This window comes from Cottoperca gobio, chromosome 22, assembly GCF_900634415.1.
Source record: "Cottoperca gobio chromosome 22, fCotGob3.1, whole genome shotgun sequence".
NCBI classification, from domain to species: domain Eukaryota; kingdom Metazoa; phylum Chordata; class Actinopteri; order Perciformes; family Bovichtidae; genus Cottoperca; species Cottoperca gobio.
Genome location: NC_041376.1, coordinates 11,570,447 through 11,593,803, shown reverse-complemented (window position 1 = coordinate 11,593,803; position 23,357 = coordinate 11,570,447). Strand labels below are relative to the sequence as shown.

The following is a 23,357-nucleotide window of genomic DNA, read 5'->3' as shown; positions in this document are numbered from 1 at the left end:
GTATCTCAACCGCAGCCCCATGGACAATGCTGGGCATCTGACGAAATGTGTATGTCCTTGTGAGGCGGTTGGCCTGTTATGCAAAGGGAACAGCCTTTGAAATGATGACGGCGGTCTGAAACAGACGGCTTCAAAAAGTTGGGGGATTCCATCAGATCTGTGAGATATGTTTGGCAGGAGTGATGCTGGGAAAGAAACAAAGACCAGAGGGGGGGAGGGGGGGGGGGGGAGGGGGGGGGGCTGCAACATTTTAACAGATTGATTATGATGACAGTGTAATAGCAGAAGATTCGACAAATATCAAAGGTTTCTGTGTTCACAGGGTTTCACGGCTGGGCAGTGTCACCGGCGGGCCTACTTCCCCGTTCTCCAGGTTTGTCCAGATGAAGCAAACAAATCAGAGGCATGTCAGCGTGTCTCTCCTCTGTCCATCAGCCCAGAGCAGGAATATGTATTTTCTTTGACTGACCTCATGAAGGCCTTTCAAGCCAGTTCTCTTTTGGATCTCAATCTGTTGCATTCTGATCTGGTTTACTTTGATGTGTCAGTTGAAAACAGCAAAGCATAAATGCATTCTTTGTTTTCTTAGCGCCACATGACTCTTATCTTTGGGTAATTGCTCACAAAGACCCCCAGTAACTTCTCATGCTTATAGCATAAAACAAAACTCTCTATTCTTTGAAATTATTCAAAGAGAATGAGTCATATTTCTCATCAAGTAAACAAATGTGTGAAGTCATGAGTTCAGAAAATGAGAAGAAGCAAAATGTCTTTAAAGTCACATGCCTTAAAGTGTAGTTAAAAAATACATGTTTCTCTCTTGATATTCTTGGTGTAGCAGTGTAGTGACCCTTAATGTGGGTTCCTCTGTTCAACCAGTCACCAGAAAAAGACAAATATACAGGCAGATCCTCACATAGCTCACACCCGGAGCAAAGCAAACACTCTCTGCCATGTCCGTGGCCTCTCTCATGTCCTCACTTGTCTCTGGCCTTTCACGTCCTCCCCAGAGTGTCCTGGATGGTATCCTCATCATCCCGTTGGGTGGCTGACACCCTTAAACAGGAAGGGACTCCTGCCATGACCCACAATACTAACACAGAAAGCAGAGGGGAGCCTGGATGAGTTACATCATGTCCTCTTCAGGCTGCCTTGCACCTGGAACCTGATAACTTTATGAGAGGGGGGGGCCTGCAGGAGAAACGATTTGTGTCGTGTTGCTTATTCCTCATGATTACATACACTGAATCAGACTTTTACATGCAGCAATGACTGTCCAGAGGAGTCATGTGAATCTGATATTTATGAGAACATAACTGAAATGAAATCAGGCTGAAAACAAGCAGTCTCCTTCTCAAAGGCTTTAGGCGGCAGCCTGTCATTATCTTAACTGAGAGCTGGGCGCGTTTGGGATGCAGTCAATCTTCCTGTCAGTCCGAACAGAGCCTCACCCTGTTCCCCTCTCTCACCGGGGTGGTCCCTCCTGCGCCGACCATCTCCATTCGGGATGCCTTGGCAGCGTACAAGAACACGCTTCCCCTCAATCAGCACTTTCCAGCAGGTGTGCTGCACCTTCTTTTCTTTCATCCACATCTCTAACTCATGGGTTCCTGGCAGTTCCCCTTAAATAAATGTACCAGAAGGTAGTGTGGTGCGTGGTGCCAGCCTACACTCTCACACACCAGCATCTCTGAGACAAGCTAAAAGTGCGCAAACTGCAAAAACCTATTAACATCCCGTCTTTGATGTCACTGTCAACAGATTGGACTTCAAAGCACAGTGAATGTGGAGGTGATGTGTGGCTCTGCACTGTAAACACACTATAAGCTGGCCATTGCTGATCTGTACACAAAAGGAGATGGCAAATGTGGCGGCCAGATGTGGCTACTATTGTTGCGGTTGCACGGCTGTGGTCAGTGAAACTCATTTCAAACCTCATCATGTAACTGGAGAAAGTATGAATGAGTAAATTCCCCACTGAGTTGACAACCTCTTAGGTGACTAAAAGCTGTGGAACTTTTACATTGTTGTGGTGTACGTGGCCGAAACCACAGACCAACACGGTGGTTCATTCACAAATACTGAGGTTTAGGTATTGTGGGGTGGAACACTCTAGTTCCAGCTACTTTGTTAGGTTCAGGCGCAGCAGGAAGGTAACATCAGGCTTGTTAAGTTCTTTTACATTTAAATATAATAAAAACACAAAGTAAAATCCGTAGTTACACTCTTTGAATCTAGTTACATTTTAGGTTACTTGCGGCGGGACAGTGCTACAAACATAGCATCCTGGCTCGGTCCATGTAGATGTATGGCCACTCTGTTGGGCAGGATTTGCTTGGAGACAGAGCCTGGCCTGGTGAGGACTTACAGTGCTCAGGATCCGTGCTGGCTCGCAGTGGCTGCGGTTGGAAAAAAGGCCAATGCCAGGCTCATTACCGGCCAGTGCCAGCCAAGGCTTTGGCACATTTCAAGACCCTCAGGGTGGCACGCATTCCATCACGTCTTGCTTATTTTTCTATTTGTTTAACTTGAGGAGTCGGGATTAATGACAGTGACTTTGCTGCTGACCTTGTGACCCTGAGCCAAAGCTATCACATCAGAAGAGAACTTGTAAACCACGCTGTTCTTTTCCATGGTTCAGGAACTGTATGAAGCATTTTACATGCATGTACAGTTAAAAGGGATAATTTGACATGGTGAATTTTATGAGGAGACAGGCAGACAAGACTAAGAGTCTACAGCCATGTCTTTGGCTCTGTGAGGCTGTAATCAGGCACAGCAGTGCTTTTAAACTAAATGCTCAGCATACTACTACCTTCATATTTAGCAAGTATACAGTATGTAGTACATCTGAGACTGACGGGATTGTCAATAGGTCATAAACCACAGCATTAAAATGCTTACATGATGACGGCACTAGATCAAACGTTAAGGGACATTAACGTCTGGAAGGAAAAACTCATGGCAATCCATCCAATAGTTGCTTACACATTTCAGACACAATGTCATAGTGGTGCTACAGGAAAAGTCAAGGAGTGATTCCAAAGTGATTAAACTTCATCCTCTGGGAACAATGAATGTCTGAACAACATGTGGTGCCGGTCCACCTGAGAGATGTTGAGATATTTCAGAGGATAAGTGAGAACCTTGACCTGCTTGTAGCGCTACAGGAAAGGCCAGAGGATCACAAAAGTGAGTAAGATTCTTCAAATGTTTGAACAAAATGTCATGGCAAACTATGAAACAGAGATTTTTAGTCTGGATCAAAATGACTTGACGTTGCTATCTCTAGAGTCTGCACTTACTCTGTACACTTACAGGCAGGACATCAGGATGAATCTCACTTCACAGCCTATTCACAACTATACTGACAACAAGGGTGGAGCGGCGCAGAGGTGTTTGTCAAACAGCGGGACAGTCTGCATTAGAGGTCTCGTCTTTACAGAGGAAATATGGACTGAAATGTTTCCCCGACACACCAAATATAAAACAGCTGCACTTGCCAGAAGGACAACTAACCCCATGAATCAATAGCCTCCCTCCAACATCATATAAAACATTGACAGCCATCAGCTAGGGGACACTTAATCTCCATGCTCACAGTTTTTCAAGACCGCTCGCGGCTGTAAGCTCCTGCTTGTCTCTGACCTCAGCTATACGTGTGGACGTTTATATCATTTTCAAAACAAAAGAATCATGTGCTGGCAGTTCTTTTTGTTCTGATAGAATTTAAATTAAGTCTTTTCATCTATGTGTGGCTGCGTGACATGTTGTTTGGTGCGGACTCGCAGCATCCCAGTTTGGGTGTTGAGAGCCAGGTCTCAGCACTTAAATCACAGAGGATTGATAGGAGCAAAATCTGTGAAATATCAAGAGATGGGTGGAAAATTCTCTTTAATCAGCAGCAGTATCCCATCCATACATTCCTTTGTTGCGCTTAGTTGCCAGACCATTGTCATCACTATGATGCGCACTTCTCACAGTCTTTTTCCACATAAACCCCAACAATGCTGACTGCAGAACCACAATGTCACCAGTCATAAAGGGAGACAGTTAAGACCCAGATAGGGCATCTGCAGAAGGCACGGCTGAGGCAGAAATTCCCCCCAAAACGCCAAAGTCATTTTAGTGAAAGGAGAGAGAGAACTCTTCTTTTGTACTCAGAGCTGTCTCGCACAGAGACTTGATGTTTGCCAGTGTTTTGGACGGAGGCCTGAAGGACCTTTCACATGTAACATGAAGTCAGAACTCTGTACAGTGAAGGGTAAACTTCCTGACGAGAACTTCAGTCCAGGCCGGCTGCTGGAGCGATGCTCTCCTGTCCTTCAACAACCCTGATTAAGATTGGCCTCTAAAATCGGCCCAATCATCGCAGATGATGAATATCTGCAGCCAATCCAGTTGGCAGTTAATCAGCGGCATCCAATCAGGTAATGAGGACCTGCATGTTGGAATGGGAAGCAGACAACCCCATGGCTGTTTAGCAGGAAGGAGGGAGAGCGGTCAAAATCTAAAGATACTTAAGGCGGGCCACATTTGGGGCTTCTGCCCTGTGGAGATCACTGTCTGCGGACGAATAGCTTTGATCCGAGTATCTCCTCAGAGGCAGGGTGTCTGACTCAGAGATGGGAAATGAGGCACTTCGGTTGAGGAGAACCACCCATAAATTGGCTCCCCCCAGGAACTTGGCAACCCCGAACCTCAAAACCGAGCGGCAGTCAGGTCTGGAGATGTTTATGGAATAGTACATGAGAAATTTGTCAGAGAAACATGTTTTCCCCAGGAATTAGTATCATCAGATGAATTTACAAAAATGCACAGTATTGTTGTTGAGCGATCTCCCACAGGTTCTCTGGGGAAGGACAAGCGTTCCAATATGGTATATTACTCTTGGTAAGGGCCAGACGATGACTTTCTGATTTGTGGTCCCTCTTTAGCAAGCATTCCTTGGGGAAATTTGAGAGAGACCATTATGCAAATCTACAGGTGCCTGCCAAGACCAAATAACTGGACTCCTGACTCCAAGTACTTCAAGATGCCTTTCAGAGTGCTCCTGATAGTGTTCAGACCACAGTATGAGGAGACACGCCAGGAACACGTGGTGGAGCGTGGAGTGCCATGGGGCCAGCATGTCCGCGGCCTTCAAGCAAAGCAATTAAAAAAGTCTAGTGTCAGACACTGTATGACTCAGTAAGCAAACATTCACTCAACGCTAGAGCATATTCCTATCATATCTTGGGCTGATACGGCTGTCAGTTATGCCACCATCTCCATATGAGGAAAGGAAAAGGGAGCCCTTGTTTTCCAGTTCGATGCGATCACATTTCATACACAGCAGAGCTCTGAAAAACAGTTGATTCCATTAAGCATTCAGCTGACGTGAAACCAGCAGCTTTAAATGAACTTTGTTTATTTTTTAGGTCCGTGAGGTATGTATTGTACGTGTGTGGGGAAATGAGAAATGCCTGTAAAAGAGGGGATACTCTGTGTGTTGAAGACTTTGTGGAGGGTCCGCTGAAGACAGGAAAGCACCTCATCATTTACTGCTGCCGTCCTGCGGGATGACAGCAAGAGAAGCATGTATCCTCCGCTCATGTCACATGTAGAGCCACTGCCCACTTGTGTCTAAAACATGAACTGCTGGCCAAGAAATGAAGTGGAACCTATACAAATCAGGTTAGCTGATGTCTATATGTGTATTCATAGGGTTAGAACGTCCTTTTTTAATTAAGATTTTGTTCTGTGTATTAAGAAAATAGTGCCACCAGTGATTAAGTGTCATAAATCTACTTCTGTTCTTAACCTTGAGGCAAACACATTATGAACCATATCCACCTTCATGTCCATTTCAAAGTACTCTTGGCAATTTTCAGAACCAAATTTAAGGACTGTTTGTCTGCATGCTCAGCACCACAAGCCCCCTCCAAGTCCAAATCCAGGTTTGAAAGTGTAAAAAGGGTGTGTAATCACACTGCTAAGCAGAATCCAAATGTGATAAACAAAAAGTGAGATACGGTGATAAGAATTGAGTCCATCATTTTTTATTCCCATAAACAAAGGACCTGCAGTGCAGAGAACCTCAGCAGACCTCAACATTCGTCAGCAGAGGCTTGCCATTAAAAAAAAAAAAGGAAAGCAAAAAGTATCGCAGCTTCAAAGTCATAGGCAAATATTTCACAATATCTACATTGCTAAAAGTCACACTCAGGCCATCTACCCCAGAAACAATCCAAACATAGCCAAATAAAAGTAGTAGATGCTCATGACAAGCAAAACATTAAACTAGAACATAAAACTACAGGACAGACCTCCTTCATATTTGTTTATAATGGTCACATCTAATGGAACAACTAACACATGTAATACTTAAACTACTTTTACTTCTGGTAAATATGATATCAGCCCTTGGTACTGGTGCTGAAAACATTTTATTAAGAACTTTTTTTTCACTGTTCTCAGTTCATCAGGTCAACATTGCACAACCCAAACAAACACAAATCCATAAACCCTCTTAAACACCTCTCAACACTGTAAAAGGCCAACGAAAGCACAAGCAAATGCTCATCAAATCCAAAGTGTTGGTTCTGGTGAGCCAACGCAGTACATCTCAACCTGCTGCAACTAGTCAGAATGTGATATCTTTGCCATTCGACAATAAGAAAGTCCAATCTCTTAGTGGCCGAGTCAAGCATTTACTGATACTGTAAGAATTATGCGAGGAGTGAAACTTGACACAGAGTGCTCTGTGGGCAACGTGAACATATTCAAATCAACATATGATTGAGAAGAATCATCCATTAACGTTTTCTTTCTAAAAAAACAAAACAATGTCTAAACATAGATTTTCCTACTTTCCTATTTTACGATCTGCAAACACTGACTGGCAGCACAAACTAGTACAAAATGGCTAATGAACATGTAAGAATTGCTACAATTATGAACAGCAAAAAGGGAGGAAACAGCTCTGTTGGCTCTGGATATGGACAGTACTCGCATTACAAATAAATAGTTTTACAATAGCAAAGAAAAACAAACAGGGCGTAATCTCTTTTGATATAATGCTTCAGTTTACTGAGGATGTGGGAGAATATACCTGAAGGTTACAGGACTGGAAGGAGGCAGCTATGAACTGAATGTGTATGATTTACAATGTGTGTGCATGAGCACATATACACCGGTATGAGAGGATGAATATGTGGCATTGGAGATTCTGAGGTAAACCCATAAAAAGGCTGTGTAAAGTAAGAAGGATACAGCAAATATAACAACATGTTTGTTATACATGGGCTCTCCCTAACATACACAGTGACCCCTGCATGTGATAGTAGAAATGCCATAATATACTTATTACTTACTATTGTCCACTATGCTTCTCTCACCTACGCACCTCTCTGGATACAATCAGAGGCAAAGGGCATGAATAAGGCAGGTTATAAAACATAACAAAAACATTTACCACTCCAGACAAACATATTTTCAACAGTATGGGTCAACCCAAATATTGTTTTTTCAAAGACACAATAAGTTAAAAACATGTATAAACAATAGAAATAACTTGGCTTCTTTTAAAACCCATTCTTTCTGAGGAGGAAAAAACCTTATAGAAATTATATAAACTCTTAACCCATCAAACGTGCAACAATAAAGAAATCCCTTCTCCTTGAACAAAGAGCTTACGAGATGAAAAACTATGTATACACACTAGTATGTACAAGTATTGGAATAAAAGAGTGATATTATATATTTACAAACACACACATCAGTCCCTGATCGATTAAGGCCAAAGTGCTGTAGGTGCACGCGTCACGCACATCACATGTAGGCCGCTGTTGCACTTAAGTGTTCCTCAGTTTGCAAAATGAAGAAGCAGTTATAACGTAATACTCAAGGCCTTCGCTCTAGCATCATTTGTCTTTCAAACATATAAAACTAAGCAAACTTTAGCATTAAGAAATACAACTAGCCCATGTCTCACCTTTTCCAGCAGTTCCTGGTTTCCTTTTTTTACAAAAGCGAGATATTTTATATACATGAAGTAGTACTAGAGTTCATATGACTGAGTTCCAGTTTCAGGGCAGCCTTCTGGGACTTCCTGAAATGCGCTCTCATCCCTGAGAGAGTATTTATAGGGAGTCTGGGTGATTCCCTACCAAGAAGCACACAGTTAAATGCAGGTGAAAGCAGGAAACCGGTGCACTAGAGTGGGCAGTGCTGGACTCCCTGGTACAGGTGGAACCACAGTGCCGGTGACGGGACAGTCAGAGCATGCCGAAGCCCTCGCTGCCCTCACTGATGGCCAGCTTCAACATCTTGTGCAGTTCCTCGTACGAGTCGTATGTCGGGAGGCACAGCTGGTTAAAACTAGACAGAAAAATGGACAACAGGGAGTTAGATAATGTTTAGCTTTGTGATAAAGCATTTATATAACATTTATACATCACATTCATTCTCACGTGAAAACGAAACATTTGTGGATCTAAACATTAAAAAAAGTGTTGATATTCTATATTTTTCTTTTTAACAAAACCAATGAAAAGACCAAACAAACATGAGTTTCTTGTAAGTATTTACTAGCCTGATATAGTTCTCTGTGCCATTGTTATTCAAGAACTATTAAAAACGCATCAATGAGCCACACTGTTGCGCTGGCTGACATATTCCGTCATTAACATAAACACAGCAAAAGTAGTTTATTTTGAGTTAATCCCACATGTCATGTCATGCCGCAAATACTCACTAGAGCAGTATTAATCCGCCACTGAAAATAGTCCCTAAGACATGCAGTAGTTCCTCGTTTTTGAGTAATGTTTGAGAAAAACTACAGTGGCCAGCTGTTTTAGGAAAATAATGAGAACAACAGAGGAGAAGAATCTACAGCCATGCTAGCAGTTCTGCACTTGGACACAGTGATGATTTCAGCTAAATGCTAACGTCAGCATGCTAACATGTTCAAATGACAAAGTTAACTTGTTCATCCGATATAATGATGTAAACCTGATAAAGTTTATTAGCATGCTTAAATTAACTAATTAGCACTAAAGACAAAGAACAGTTGAGGGTAAAATGTTGTTTATAAACCAAAGCATTGAGCAAATAAAATGATTTTTGGGACATTTTATGCCTTTAGTAGAGGGATAGAGACGCAATGGATGGCATTAATTTGGCCTTCAGCACCACCGTAAGGAATCTTGGCGTCTTTTAACTCCCACATAAAACAAATCTCAAGGACTGCCTTCTTTCATCTACGTAACATTACAAAAATAAGACACATCCTGTCTCAAAATGATGCAGAAAAACTAGTCCATGCATTTGTTACTTCAAGGCTGGATTACTGCAACTCATTGTTATCAGGTTGTCCCAAAAAGTCGCTTAAGACTCTTCAGTTGATCCAAAATGCAGCGGCACGTGTATTGACAAGAACAAGGAAACGGGATCATATTACTCCTGTATTAGCTGCTCTGCACTGGCTCCCGGTAAAATACAGAATAGAATTCAAAATCCTTCTCTTGACTTACAAATCAATTAATGGTCAGGCTCAGCATATCTTAAAGATCTCATAGTACCTTATAAACCTAGAGCATTACGCTCCCAGACTGCAGGGTTACTTGTGGTTCCTAGAGTCTCTAAGAGTACAATGGGAGCCAGAGCCTTCAGCTATCAAGCTCCTCTCCAGTGGAACCAGCTTCCAGTTTGTGTTCGGAAGGCAGACACCCTCTCCACATTTAAGAGCAGGCTAAAGACTTTCCTTTTTGATAAAGCTTATAGTTAGGGCTGGCTCAGGTTTGCCCTGGATCAGCCCCTAGTTATGCTGCTATAGGCTTAGACTGCCGGGGGACACCTCCCTGCTCTCCTCCTTCTCTTCCTCTCTCCTCCCCTCCCTCTCTATCTGTATGCATTTATGTAAATGTATATTACTAACTCACCATCCGGGGTATCATCCCCGGAGTGTCTGTCTCTCATGTGGCAGGTTGCCACTGATAAAGTTTACATCAGGATCATGAATCGTGGCTGCGCCTGCTGACCTGGTCCTGCTGGACACCAGGAAGCCTTTTTGACCTTTTCCTGGATTCATCCATACTTTCTCTTTTTCAACACATCATTTCTGTCAAATGTTGTATTTGTACTATGTTGTTTATCCTGTACACACGACATCTATTGCACGTCTGTCCGTCCTGGGAGAGGGATCCCTCCTCAGTTGCTCTCCCTGAGGTTTCTTCCATTTTTTTTTCCCTTTAATTATGGGGTTTCTTTTAGGAAGTTTTTCCTTGTGTGATGCGAGGGTCTAAGGACAGAGGGTGTTGTAACCTGTACACTCTGTAAAGCACTGAGACAAATGTATAATTTGTGATATTGGGTTATACAAATACATTTGATTTGATTTGAATATAGATTTACTGCTGGACTCAAAAAGGGACGGAACAAATTTTGACCTGATGATGACGACACTGGAGAAAAGTAGGGGGTTCATCAAAGTTATTAGGATACATCGTCTGGGAACCATAAATGTCTAAAGGAATTTTTGAGCCAATCCATCTGGTAAATATTTAGATATTAAAGAGGAAAAAACGAAGACTTTCATCTGCTGGTAGGGCGAGATGAAAAGTCAGTATTTACTAAAATATCCGTGGGATTCATCCTCTGGGGACCATAAACCTCTGATGAATTGCCATAAACGATGAATCGATTAACGGACCAACATTGCAATCTCCAAAACTTTGAATCTCATCCTTTAGGCTGCCTGTGTTTTCCTACTCACCACGTGTGTGCAGTGGGCAAGGTGCTGTGTGTGGGGGCAGCAATGATCTGGAAGGAGGGACAAAGGGTGTTGAATCCCCCAGGGGGAAGCTGAGAGGAGCCGGTGGTGAACTGCAGTAGACGAGCCAACTCCTCCTGGGTGAAGCTGGACACCACGGCCCAGAACCACTTCATCACCTGTGGCAACAGAAAAGCAACACGCTCAGACATTGCGATCAGTGGCCTGCTGTCGGAAGAAAACGGGGAATTCTCACGACATACTTTCTCTCTGAAGTGCCACGATCCTCCGACAATCACCGCGTGGGCCTTGAAGTCCTGCACGTTTATGTCACCGGTGCCACACATCAAGAGCTGAAGGGATTCAAAAAGGACAACAAATTATAATTACCCAGCAGTGTTTTAAAGAACAACAGGATTTATATTATAAACATCACACATACTTCCAACTCATTCTCATCAAATATGGCTAGCAGGTTTTCTGGAACCAGTTCGTTCAAACCTGCAATAGAGCAGAAAATTAAACTAATTATGTGCACATTACTGGAAATGTCAAATGAGAGGAATTGGCAAAAAATGAAAAGAAGTCAAGATTGCAGCTGTGCTGGTTTCTTTACCTTTCAGGAAGTGTTCCACCTCATCTCTCACCTGGCTGGCCAGTCTGTACTGGGCCAGCAGGTTGAGATAATGCACCTTGTTTTCATTGGTAACAGCGATCTGAGATCCCCCTGATATCAGCTCCACCACCTTCAAGAGAACACGTGTCAAGATTTAAATGTCAGATAAAAATACATAAAAGAGCAAAACAGCCTAAGGCATTAAACAGTTTAAAATTCTATCGAGGTGCGGGTCTCGAAGAAACGGCCAGTAAAGGCAAGACGGCAGAGTAAGAGTTCAGGAACTTTCCTGACCGGTAAATCCATTTATACAGGTCAACACTTGTGTGTGGCTGTCACACATTTGTCATCATTAGTATAAATGGGCAATTAATCTAAAAGTGGAAAAAAACAAAAAGAAAAAACAGTTTGGAGCAAAACATACATATCCAATTAAAAAGAAGTATGGGGAATTATTGTGTGACATTTTATAACTGAGCAACAAAGTTGAACTCGCTTGCCAAACTTGTAATATGGTTTATTTTGTTGTATTTGTTGCTCTCATCTGCAGTGAAAGTACATCAGGGATAAAAGGGGAGGTTCTTTTCCCAAGTGTTGCCTCACCTTCTCCAGCTGTCCTGACTTGCTGTACTTCTCCTCAGCAAACACCAAGTCCATTTCACTCACGTCATTGTTTAGGATGAAGCAGACCTTAGTTTTGTAGAACTCCTGGTCATCTGTCTCAAAGTACTGCGTGTGGAACATAAAAGGAAAACACAGGGAAATGACGTTTTTAAATAAACATGGCATTTCATCTTCTCGGTGGAAGGATAAAAAGATGATTGCGTCGGCTTTAGTTCTCAGCTTGCAAAAATCTTAGGAAGTTGGATAAACAGCAAAACACGCTGGCTTGTTCTCCATGAAACAAAATCAGGTTTCTTGGCTTTGTTGGGAATGTTAGCGTGATGAGACAGACCAGCTGACACCAGAGAGTAAACAATGAAAACACGACCTTCCAACATCCGAGGAAAACGTATTTTCTCTGGAAATGTACTGTGTTCCATACCTTGTAGTTCATCCTGAGGCCAATGATCTGGGCTAAGAAGGACCGTGTAAAGCGAGCTCGGACCAGCTGCTTGTAGGCCCCACCCAGAGCGGACTCATACAGGCACTTCCCTACGACGCGACCTGCAAACTCATACATCTTCAGACGGAGGTGGGCCTGTCGGTCAGCGTTTGGGTGCACCTGAAAATGAAGAATAATGAGTTTTAAACAGCATGTAGTTTAAGAGGACATTAAGGCAACATCCAGTGTCTGATTCCTGATTCGTAATGCCCTCATCACATGGCACTTTTCTGGATAAAAGAAATAAAACCACACCAGCCTTGACTTCCAGTGGTTAATTAATCATGGATAGCTAATATCAGGCCACCCTTGTAGTATAGGCTAGCAGCTGTTGCGCAGTTCAAAATAGCCTTCATGCGTAAGAGGAAAGCTTTTATTTGATCAACAATTCTCGTGTCTGGTGGAAATATCGAAGGCATGGTTTGTGGCTTTTGAGGAGATCGGACATAAAATGGAGGAACCTTCCTTTCGTTATCTACGCTTTTTTTTTAGTTCTGCACAACTATTGTGAAGTTACAACAAAACTATAAAAAGGAACAAAGCATCAATTATGCTCTCCAGTTCAACAGGGACTTCCAGAGCTCTAAATAACTAAATAAGGGTAAACAAGTGAGACGTGTGTTGACCTAATTCTTTGACCCATAATGTAGTAAAGCTTTGTAACCGTTTATTTTCTCAGTAAATTTGATGCGTGAGAGAGAGACTAACTTACCAGACCCTGGTTGTTGTCGCTGAAGCGGGCGAACAGCTGGTTGGAGGTGTCAAAGAGGGTCTTACACACCAGCTCAAACCACTCCCTGCGAGGCCCTCCCCAATCCAGAGCTGCAGAGAAATGTTTAGCAGAGTGGTCACCCTTAATGCATTACCGTACTTGTACATTTTATTCTCATGTTATTTTGATGCAGACGTTTTTTGGTTTTCAGTGCTTTTAACAGCAAAATGTTTACCTTCCTCATCCTGAAACACGACCTCAAAGTTCTTACTCCAGTCTGACACCGAGAAGTTCCTGGTCGCCTTCAGGGACTGAGCAACAGCAAGAGGGACACGCAAATGTGAGTCTAAATAACCACATGATTGTCATGATATCAAGAATTTTCTTAATACACAGCTTATGAAACAGATTTATATAATGCAGTAACGCAGCACTCACCGAGTCCAGAATGGAGTGTCGAGTGATTTTCAGGCAGGTCTTGGTGCGAGGTCTCTTGGAGTGGATTTGCCTGAGTTCACGTTGAAAGAAGTTCACCTTGTCTTGGAACGTTTCAGAGCCACCTGTGGACAATACCATCAAATTACAGCTACAGTCTCTGAAAGACAGTATTTACTAAGTGCAGCCTAACCTAAACACATTAGACTCAAACAAACCGATGTTCTTGTGCAGGAAGCGAATGAAGGTGGCGGCCATGATGTTTCTGTCTTTGCAGCTGAGCTCCACAGGAGGCTGTATCCCATCATCCACCACTAAAGTCAGGTACTTGTGAACGGGGTCAGGACCAAAATAGGTAAACTGAAAAGAGAGCAGAAGATTACGTTAGCTTGAATAAACCAAACCAAAGGTGGCCTGTTCTCCAGGGATTTCTCACGTTATCACTCCTGCTTACCTTCGTTCCTGGACATACTCGAAAGGTGAAAAGGCGCCACGGAATAATTTTCAGGTAGAATTCCTTCACGGATAGTTGCTGTTGGTGATAGAAGTCCAAGTCATCTTGCATTAACATGTGTCGAGTTCTACCCTCTCAAATACAAGATCTTCTTATAATCACAAACCCAAAAGTTGAAGAAATACAGTTATGCAAGTGGTTAAATAATACTAAATCATTATATCACAAATAAAAGGCTGAGATTATTGTGCTTACCCTTAATACTTAACTAACAATTACTGTAACTCTACTCTAAAGCAGTGAAACAAAGCAAATAAAAACAATTTCCGAGTCATTTTTAACATAAAGTATAATAAAGAAACACAAATATAATCAAGAAATATATCAGAGTCATTTCTCAGTTTGTCACACATGTTGTGTCTTTCAAATGTAATGTTTTTGTACATTTTCTTAAATGTACACATAACAACACAATCTTTTGCTTCCTTGTTACAACTATTCTATAAATGTGCAGCTTTAACTGTCACACATCTATTTTTCCTATTTCTCCTTACCCTCTTTTTTTTCAAAAGTATAATTTCCCCTGAATGGATACTGTGCTCTCCTTCATTGGATGCAGTCAGGAAGTGTTCTTTCTTTTGCTTTCTTTCAAGTTAATAAACCATTATACACTGGCCACTTACCTTTGGCGATATGTAGCAGTAGACCTTTTTTGGTTTCTTGACCTTCTCAGGTTGTCCCTCCACAGGAGAGTCATGCTCATCCTCCTCTTCTCCCATGGAGGGCCTCCTCTGGGGAGCCAGCAGAGAGGAGGCTGGTAACTGCCATGAGGAACTGTAGTTCCCGTTGCTGTAAAGGTATGCCTCAAAGTAGATACTTATGCCTGGAGTGGACACATTCTTCTCCACACATGCCTTCTCATTCTCTGTAATATGCAATGAGAATATGAGTATTAGGCTTTGAACACACAGGCTAGAAAAGCACACATTTCCTCTATAGCAGTGTATCTTTCTTCAGCATGTAAAGGCAGCTCACCACTGAGAACAATAATGTCGAATTCCCCGTTGCTGAGCGGCTGGTCTGTGTAGGAGATGCGGCCCCTGAAACAGCCCGTCTTCCTCAGAGTCAGTTTTAGCAGAACCTGGCACTGCTGCTTGTTGAGTGACACTGACTTACTGTAGTACTGCTCCATGCTGTCGTCATCCACCGTGCCCAGCTGCAAGAAAACGGGAAAATAAGAATGAATCCCAGCTCAGAACCTTGTTCTGCTACGCTGTAAAGCTAGTGGACTGTGCAATTGGGAACAGAAGGATGAAAAGAATCGCTGGCTTTCATTATTAACGGTCATAACATAACATAACATAAGAAGTAAATCTTTCAAATGACAGTGCATTGGATAATAGTAAAGAGATTTGTCTCCTTACAGAGTGCACATTGATGCTGTAGTTGTCTTCATCTGTGAGAGATGTGGAGTTACTGGTGGGGTTTCCATACTCGTCCCTGGGCTCAATTTGCAAAGTGTGCTGTTGGCCATTTGTTAGCACCAGGGTGGAGAAATGGTAGGCTATCTTGGTTTTGGATGGGACAACTGTACCTGATTTGAACAAAAGAACAGAACAAATACTTAAATCAGCAATAAAAACTTATAAAATCAATAATTACACACAGCAAGATAGGGCTGGAAGTAATACCTGGCTGAAAAATCTTGAAATAAGGGCTGTAGGCCACATTGAGACCACCGAGTTTGACAGCAACCTCATAGCGTCCGGCCTTGCGCACTGTGAAGGTCATTTTGACTACATTGGACTCTGGTTCTTGCAGAACCTCCTGTGTCACAGGGATGTCCAGAGCCAATTCGATGTGGGTGATGTTGACCCTCAGGCCCACAGGCCGGTGGGCTGGAAAAGGCTGGCCATTCTTATAGAAAAGCTGACAGAAGTACAAAAAGTTGTATAATTTATTACAAAGACCACACAAGTACGTTTTACGTTTCTTGACATAGTTTTGCTGACCAAATATTCTTGACACTGCTGCATGCATAAGCCACTTAAGGTCAATAGTGCTCGAAACAAGAGCACATTAGGAATCGATCATCACCTGGACTCTGAAGCTCATAGTTTGCCCCACTTCCTGCGGTTCCTTCCAATCCCAGGAAACCTTGCAGGAACGCGGGTCCAGGTAGTTGCCCCGGACATAGTCGTAGATGCTGCGGTCACCGCGTCGCCCTGGATCCTCATTCTGCAGGAAGCTGACAACCCTCGCTGCAAGTTCACAGAGGAACTTGATGGTGAAGACAAACGCTATGATGGAAACAGTAATTCCACCTGCCGCAAGAAGGGGAGAAGCACAGGAGACAAGTTATTGAAACATGTAGTTGCAATAAATGCAAGGTATTTATTGGGTTTTGAAATAAGTTGATTTATCACTAAAAACAGAGCGAAAATTAAAGCTTGACAAATTTTTTATGGGCTCAAAACTTTACAACAAATCATTGGGCTACACACACACACACACACACACACACACACACACACACACACACACACACACACACACACACACACACACACACACACACACACACACACACACACACACACACACACACACACACACACACACACACACACACACACACACTAGAGCCATTTGTTAAACCGGTAATACCGCTTCACAGTGCTAACAGAAATAAAAGAAACTAGTCATGTAGCAGCAATGCCAGGTCTAGCCATATCCGCACAAGCAGCTCAAAATAGACTCACCAATCACGTAAAACATGAGGTCCCTTATCAAGAAGCACAGCGCCACAGTACAGCCAAATATAAGAGCTCCCTCTGAAAAGACAATGGGACATTGTACCGATGAATAATAAAATGAAGTACACAGATATGAAGCAACACTGGACTTGTTGAGCTACACTCAAATGATATGTGACTCTTGTAGTAACAACACTTGTGAAAACACTTCGCAGCACTTATCAACAGTACAATCCATCTTATGTTTACGTCTCGTTTCTAAATGCCTCTTAATACTCTGCAGCTGTGGAAAATAACCCAAACTAAAAACCAGCCTAAAGGCAGAAAATGATCAGGATCTCACCAATTGTCCACTTCTCATTCAGACGGCGCACAGAAAGGCTGTGCACCAGCCGGATCTCGTAGTCCTGGTCACGTCTCCCCCTGGAGTTCTGGAGGAACTTGATACCTGTAGACAACTTTATGTAGTCTTCGTAGTAATATCCCCAGGCAGCTAGAGAGAGCTGCAGCTGATTGTCGAACTGAGACAGATCATCCAGATTCATGCAACGCAAGGTCTTCAGTCTGCAGTGGAAAGTGAAAGTGATGAAGTAGATAATTGACAATGTGGTAGTGATGCTTAATATCTGTAAAAGTATAACCTTTAGAAATACAAAACTACCCTGACTGCTAACTTCACGTCTATTGACTAAGTCTGCTGACTGCACACACCATGTTGTCCTGCACACAAAACAAACACTGGTTTTTGTGAAACTCTATACAAGCGTAACCTCGATCTAATCAGCTGAACTCGTTGGTTATGTCAACAGGGAGCAGCGAGACGGTGTGGCATTTTGCATCCGCCCTTATTACAGCGGTGAAGCTTTCTCACATGGAAAGGTCTTCATAACGAACACAGCAGAGGAAAATGAAACTGTTAATAAAAACAAAACATAATAGCATTGTAAATATACTAGCACTACAACATTGTATTATTACCTGATAACACTAGGAACTTGCTTGTGCTGCAATTCCCCTTGGTGGTGTGGTTATCATGCTCAAAATTATGCCAGCACACAATAGTATCTCCATTACTGAAATAAGATTAACATGTTGTAGCAGGATTAACCCAAATTTAAGTGAATAAAAACACACTTGTGGGTCCCCAGGTTCGACCGGAGGGCCTGGTTCTTAAACCTTTTTTTCTCCAATTTTAAAAACACATTTTCAATCCAAAGCATCAAAATAATAACTTTGTACAGAAAAATAAATGTGACTTTTTGCAACTGTCAAGTATCTGACATTGCATTCTTTATCTAATGGCATGCAAAGTGTGAATTTGTTACATGCTGCTGTGTCCGATTCAAATAATACTTTCATTATTTTTTAGTACATAATCGTATCTTTTTTTACTAATCTCACTAAACTACTTATCTGTGAAGTAATGGCTTTCAATTAAATTGGAAACGTCCCCATTTACAGTATGATATTTTTAGCCAACAAAAGTGCAAATATCATCTTCTCTTACCACACAGTTAGTCACTACATTAAAGCTTTAAATAAGTTATCAATGTTATCAAGGTTTAAAGTCCAGTCAATCAAAATGGCAATGTAGGCGGCGATAACAGTTATGACCTTCAGAAATGTGACACCGTGTCCCTTTAGAAATATCAAACCGTTTCCTAGAAAAAAACATGATGACTATGAAATTACTGTAAATTTGAGAATCACCATCGACCTTTAGAAACATTAGAATTGACTTTCTATAAATAAACTTATACTTAAAAAAAATAAACTTGCAATAAATAGTTATCATAGCCAGTTCTGATTGCATCAATAAAGAATACCCAACACACACAAGCACCTGCATTGCTGCAGGGTCTTACACAAACAGTCTCTAAAGATTACTTTTTACTGCAGTGACCCTCTGAAACACTGCAGCCTCCACAGCTCAGCGTCAGCAAACTCAACCAGCCATGAATGGAGAGGCCGCCCTCAAGTGGACATCAATAAATGTGGACACACAGTAAATAAATATATCCTGTGTTAACCAGCAGAAAACCTGATCATAACCACATCACCAATAAAAGACTAAAAATATGCCGAGTCTGAAAAAGAAAAGCTGCTCGCGATTGTTTGCCAGATTGGTGTAAAAATTTAAAAGTTAAGACCATTCATTGCTTACGTATGGTAATAGTGCTCCAGTTTCTGGGAGCAAAGCCACTCCTGGAAGGCAAAGTCTCGGAGCAGCTGGATGTGGGCCTCTGCAATTTCCCTCCAGCGCTGCTGTTCCTTCACCACCTCTTCAAGACGAGTCAGTACACTCAGACTCAGTTCCTCCAGTGTGTGTACATCTGGATGACACATGAACAGCACATAAAAATCCTCAATCACATACCGGCCAACAAATCTGCATCAGTAATGCCTCAGCACAGGCTTAAATGATCTCTCCTAAAGTCTAATATAAAAAGTATTTAAGCCTGAGCTGATTGTCCATGCATCTCATAAGCCTGACTATTCAAAAACAAAACAAAATACCAGGGTCAAAGCAATAAGCAACACAATCTCCTCGGATTAAAACATAGTTCAAGTGCAGTTAGACATGACACTTATCCATGGTATTTCTTCAAAAGCTCTGAAAGGTGCTGGATAAACACATGGTTCGAGAGACCATCCTAACCAGAAAATTGCAGGTAATAATAACCTATCTTGCAGAAGTGTCCTTGTGCAGGTAACTAAAGCCACACCTGCTTACTTAAGCCTGGTTTAGATCATCAACCAAACTTTTAAGCTGTAATGGTCATGTACTTCTCAAATGAAGATATGACTGTAAGCCACTGACCTTCAAATAAGTGCTTGTATTGAGAGAGGCTATGTCCTTGGAGCCATTCCTCAATCTGACTTTCTTTTCCTTTCTTCCAGCGCACTTCCCAGAAGAAGATCCACGACACTGAGCAGAAGAGGAAGGTCAGGAAGAAGCGGCGGTCCATCAGACCATCTTTCAGCCTTCAATCAGACCCCTCCGTACTCAAAGGAAAACTGCCACTCACCAGGGGGCTAATCAAGTTTCCTACAATTGGAGAGAAACTGCTTAGGCTCAAAACAGCTAGACCAAGATATGGAACAAAAAAGCTCAAGTTTTTAACAACTGGATTCTAATGAGAAACATTGGTCAAACAGACAGGACACAATAACCATGCTCTGCCAATAAAGCATGAATATTTAAGTGTCACCTTGGAAAAGTGTTTTCTGAAGGGAGAATAACATTACATGTAATCTACAGCACTGAAATATGCATGAACAACTTGGCTAAAGAATGGTCATAAAACTCTCACCAGCCTCCGTACACGTGTCAACGTAAAAGAAACCAGGTCAGTTAAAGTCTAATTACACTCTAAATCCCATCCACCAACAACAGTCCAGGTGTTGGTGCTGATCATTTTGAGCTGCCTAGTACTGCTAGCTCAAGTGTCATAAGGTTTTCAAACGTCATCCGCTGCCACTGTTATAAACAATCACATAGCTTAATAAACAACCTATCCAAACGGTCACTTTTACCGGACAGTTGCTTAAATTACGTTTTGAAAAAGCAGAATACACCGGGAGCGGAACATACACAGGCTAACTGCAATATCATCAATTTTCTCTGGTCTCTTGTCACCTGCAGCGCAAGGTAAAGCTGGAGGCTAATGTTAACAACTGTTAGCATCGTGCCGACAAACTGCTACTGTAGTTGAGTCGAGAACGACAGCACAATGCTAACTGCTAACTAGCCAAGTTAGCCAACAATGTCAGCGTCAATTCAGAAAGCTCCTCGCCAACCCATGGCGGTTATCAAGATGCATATCACAACACGTTCATAAGACGAGGCTTGCAATATAAAACCAACACAAAGCAAAACTGCAAATGAAAAATGTTTTCATTAATCTATGTTATTAAGCTAACTGCATCTACCTTCGTCTGTTGTGCATTAGCTTAGCAACCGGAAAATGCGCAGAAAACGTGTCAACTTTTGATTACGTCACCAGACATCGCATCGACACACGAGGGGAAGGGGAGAAGGTTCCACTCTGATCTGTGTGCGCACATTTAAACCATGGTATGGCATCTCTAACTGTGTTACAGTTACACCACGACTTTATTGTTAGTAGTTATCCGTCATAGTATGCTATTTTGTATAATTCATTGGGCGTTGAAGGTTTTTTTTAGCAGGCAAGCCACTGAGCTAAATTAGGTAGCCTAGCACCTAACGTAAAGTACGCTACCACGTACAGCTTTCGCCGCTGAAGGAATGAATATTCGTCTAAATATATAATTTGAATTTTTCAATTTTAAAGATCTTGGTCACAGCATTTTTTTTAATTCAATCGGTAGTGATATCCCTAAAATCATGAGTTAGTTTTACAGTGTTTAGCTAAGCAATTCAGTGTTTGTGTTGTAACTTCTGTAGCTAACGTTATATCAGTCAACTTACTATCCAAAGAACAGCTTATGACAGTAATGACAGTAAAGTTTAATTTAGTGTTTCTATGATTGATTGTTAAGCTGTGAGATACTGGTTTTGATATTTTGTTTATGCAGTAAAGAGCTTGTGTTATGAGTTGGACTCGAACCTTCCACTCACACAACGTCAACTCCTGCCACAAAACAATAGATACCTTTGGTTGTGATATCTTGGTTGTAATCCATTTCTGTATGTTTTGACTTGTTCAATGTAGGGGAAGCAGAAAACAAGGAAGTTTGCCGCAATGAAGCGAATGATCAGTCTGAAAGATAATAGACTGTGAGTTTTAATCATTTCTCACCATCAAATTCAACCTTGGTTTAACCATCTTATTTGTCAGCTATGTACACCTTATTAATCCAGCTCAATCTTGCATATACATGTAACAAAACTAAACATTTAATAGTTAAGTATCTTAAATGCCTGTGCAAGCACTAGAACTCTTTGTTTGTTTTTTAGAAAAGAGAAAGACCGGTCTAAAGCAAAAGAGAAAAAGAAGAAAGATCCCTCAGCGCTTAAGGAGAGAGAAGTGTAAGTTTGGCACACAAAAGCTTGATTTTATTTTGTGAAGAACTTGTGGTGGATGGTTCCGTAACCTAATTTCTTTTAACTTTTTTGCAGGACAAAGTACCCATCATGCCTGTTCTTCCAGTACAATACTCAGCTTGGCCCCCCATACCACGTTCTGGTTGACACCAATTTCATCAACTTTTCAATCAAGGCCAAACTGGACATTGTTCAGTCTATGATGGATTGCCTGTATGCAAAATGTATGTCCAATTGCCGAGTGGTTAATATTAATAAGGATAATAACCTTTTTCTCAATACAATTATTATATATAATGAATCATAGTAATTCAAAATTTCTTCTGCAATTTCATCCAATCCAGGTATCCCATGTATCACGGACTGTGTGATGGCTGAGATTGAAAAGCTTGGAATGAAGTACAGAGTCGCACTCAGGTACAAGCTGCTGAATATAAAAAAACGCCACTGGGGGCACTAACTCATTCTGTTTATTCATCAGTTAGTTTCTAATTGCATGTTTTGGTTGTTTTGTTTTTTGCAGGATAGCCAAGGATCCCAGGTTTGAGCGCCTGCCGTGCACACACAAGGGAACATATGCCGATGACTGTTTGGTCCAAAGGGTAACACAGGTAATGTGCTTTAATATATAGTTGTAGCTATACACACATGTAATATATCAGTATTTACTTCATGGTTAACACCACAATATGTTGAGTTATATGCCTTTTCACAGCAAACATTTTTTCCCATCATAACATGATAACATTTTAAACGAGTCATCATATCATTATAGGGGGTAAATGTACGTCTTGTTACACTGTTTAGTTTTGGCACTTACGGGTAGATATCAATAACATAAATATATTTCCGCAGCACAAGTGTTACATCCTGGCTACTGTGGACAGAGATCTAAAGAGAAGAATCAGGAAGATCCCAGGGGTACCCATCATGTACATCTCAAACCACAGGTAACACTATTCCGTATTCTGCTCTAAATATATGGCAGCTTTTTATGTCTGCTTTTTTTGCATACAATGTGAAATTTGAATTCAGGACGCAGTACAAGCTTCATCTTGTTTTGTTTTATTTCATACAGGTACAACATTGAACGGATGCCTGATGACTACGGTGCTCCAAGGTTTTAAGAATTTTACAACTGGGCTAGACCTGTAAATAGACCACGTTTCCTGTTTATTATAATTTTCCTTTTGTGTATATCAAAATATTGTTTTGTAGTTTGATCTATACTGCAAATACTTTAAGTTTTGTTGTTCTTTTGTTTTATTTTGTTACAAGAATAAATGAATTGTTGCCATGCTCATGTCTTCAGTTTTTTCAACACCACAAATGTGTAGAGGCCTGTTTGCTATATGAACAAAGATGCTAATTTACTATGGGAAAGATAACTTGGAGCAATTCCAGGTATATACTTTTACACAGCTGTGTCAATCTTTTTAATTATCTTGTTTTGAGGTCTTGTTTTGAGGTTTTTATGTTTGTTTTTTTACTACAATG

General features: G+C 41.5%; 2 protein-coding genes across 4 annotated transcripts; one reads left to right on the top strand and one right to left on the bottom strand.

Moving 5' to 3' along the window:
- Positions 1-6,025: 6,025 nt before the first annotated feature.
- Positions 6,026-20,859, bottom strand: arel1 (apoptosis resistant E3 ubiquitin protein ligase 1). Of its 3 annotated transcripts, none has more exons than XM_029460571.1 (22): positions 20,765-20,859; positions 19,653-19,880; positions 18,996-19,164; positions 17,175-17,395; positions 16,838-16,909; positions 16,173-16,399; positions 15,767-16,004; positions 15,500-15,669; positions 15,111-15,291; positions 14,759-15,000; positions 14,076-14,153; positions 13,840-13,981; positions 13,625-13,746; positions 13,422-13,497; positions 13,187-13,296; positions 12,415-12,594; positions 11,973-12,098; positions 11,370-11,499; positions 11,196-11,254; positions 11,017-11,106; positions 10,757-10,932; positions 6,026-8,361 (listed from the first exon to the last, which is right to left on the bottom strand). In XM_029460571.1, the coding sequence occupies exons 2-22, from the start codon at positions 19,798-19,800 to the stop codon at positions 8,259-8,261; spliced, it is 3,060 nt and encodes a 1,019-aa protein (XP_029316431.1). In that variant the 5' UTR covers positions 19,801-19,880; positions 20,765-20,859; the 3' UTR covers positions 6,026-8,258. The 3 variants fall into 3 exon arrangements, with proteins under 3 accessions (XP_029316431.1, XP_029316432.1, XP_029316433.1); XM_029460572.1 differs by lacking the exon at positions 20,765-20,859 and adding an exon at positions 20,472-20,675; XM_029460573.1 differs by lacking the exon at positions 20,765-20,859 and adding an exon at positions 20,146-20,368.
- Positions 20,801-23,159, top strand: fcf1 (FCF1 rRNA-processing protein). Its single transcript, XM_029460574.1, has 8 exons — positions 20,801-20,909; positions 21,529-21,593; positions 21,774-21,845; positions 21,936-22,084; positions 22,205-22,277; positions 22,384-22,471; positions 22,716-22,810; positions 22,939-23,159. Exons 1-8 carry the CDS (start codon positions 20,907-20,909, stop codon positions 22,985-22,987), a joined length of 594 nt encoding a protein of 197 aa, XP_029316434.1. The 5' UTR covers positions 20,801-20,906; the 3' UTR covers positions 22,988-23,159.
- The last annotated feature ends 198 nt before the right edge of the window (positions 23,160-23,357 follow it).

Bases quoted from the DNA above. Each gene is read 5' to 3' on its own strand.
- fcf1 (XM_029460574.1), top strand. The intron at 22,472-22,715 runs GTAATGTGCTTT...ATATTTCCGCAG, and splicing joins TGGTCCAAAGGGTAACACAG to CACAAGTGTTACATCCTGGC. The intron at 22,811-22,938 runs GTAACACTATTC...TATTTCATACAG, and splicing joins ATGTACATCTCAAACCACAG to GTACAACATTGAACGGATGC.
- arel1 (XM_029460571.1), bottom strand. From the start codon at position 19,800: ATGGACCGCCGCTTCTTCCTGACCTTCCTCTTCTGCTCAGTGTCGTGG. The intron at 17,396-18,995 runs GTAAGCAATGAA...TTTCCACTGCAG, and splicing joins CTGGAGCACTATTACCATAC to ACTGAAGACCTTGCGTTGCA. The intron at 8,362-10,756 runs GTGAGTAGGAAA...TTTTCTGTCTAG, and splicing joins TTGCCCACTGCACACACGTG to TTTTAACCAGCTGTGCCTCC.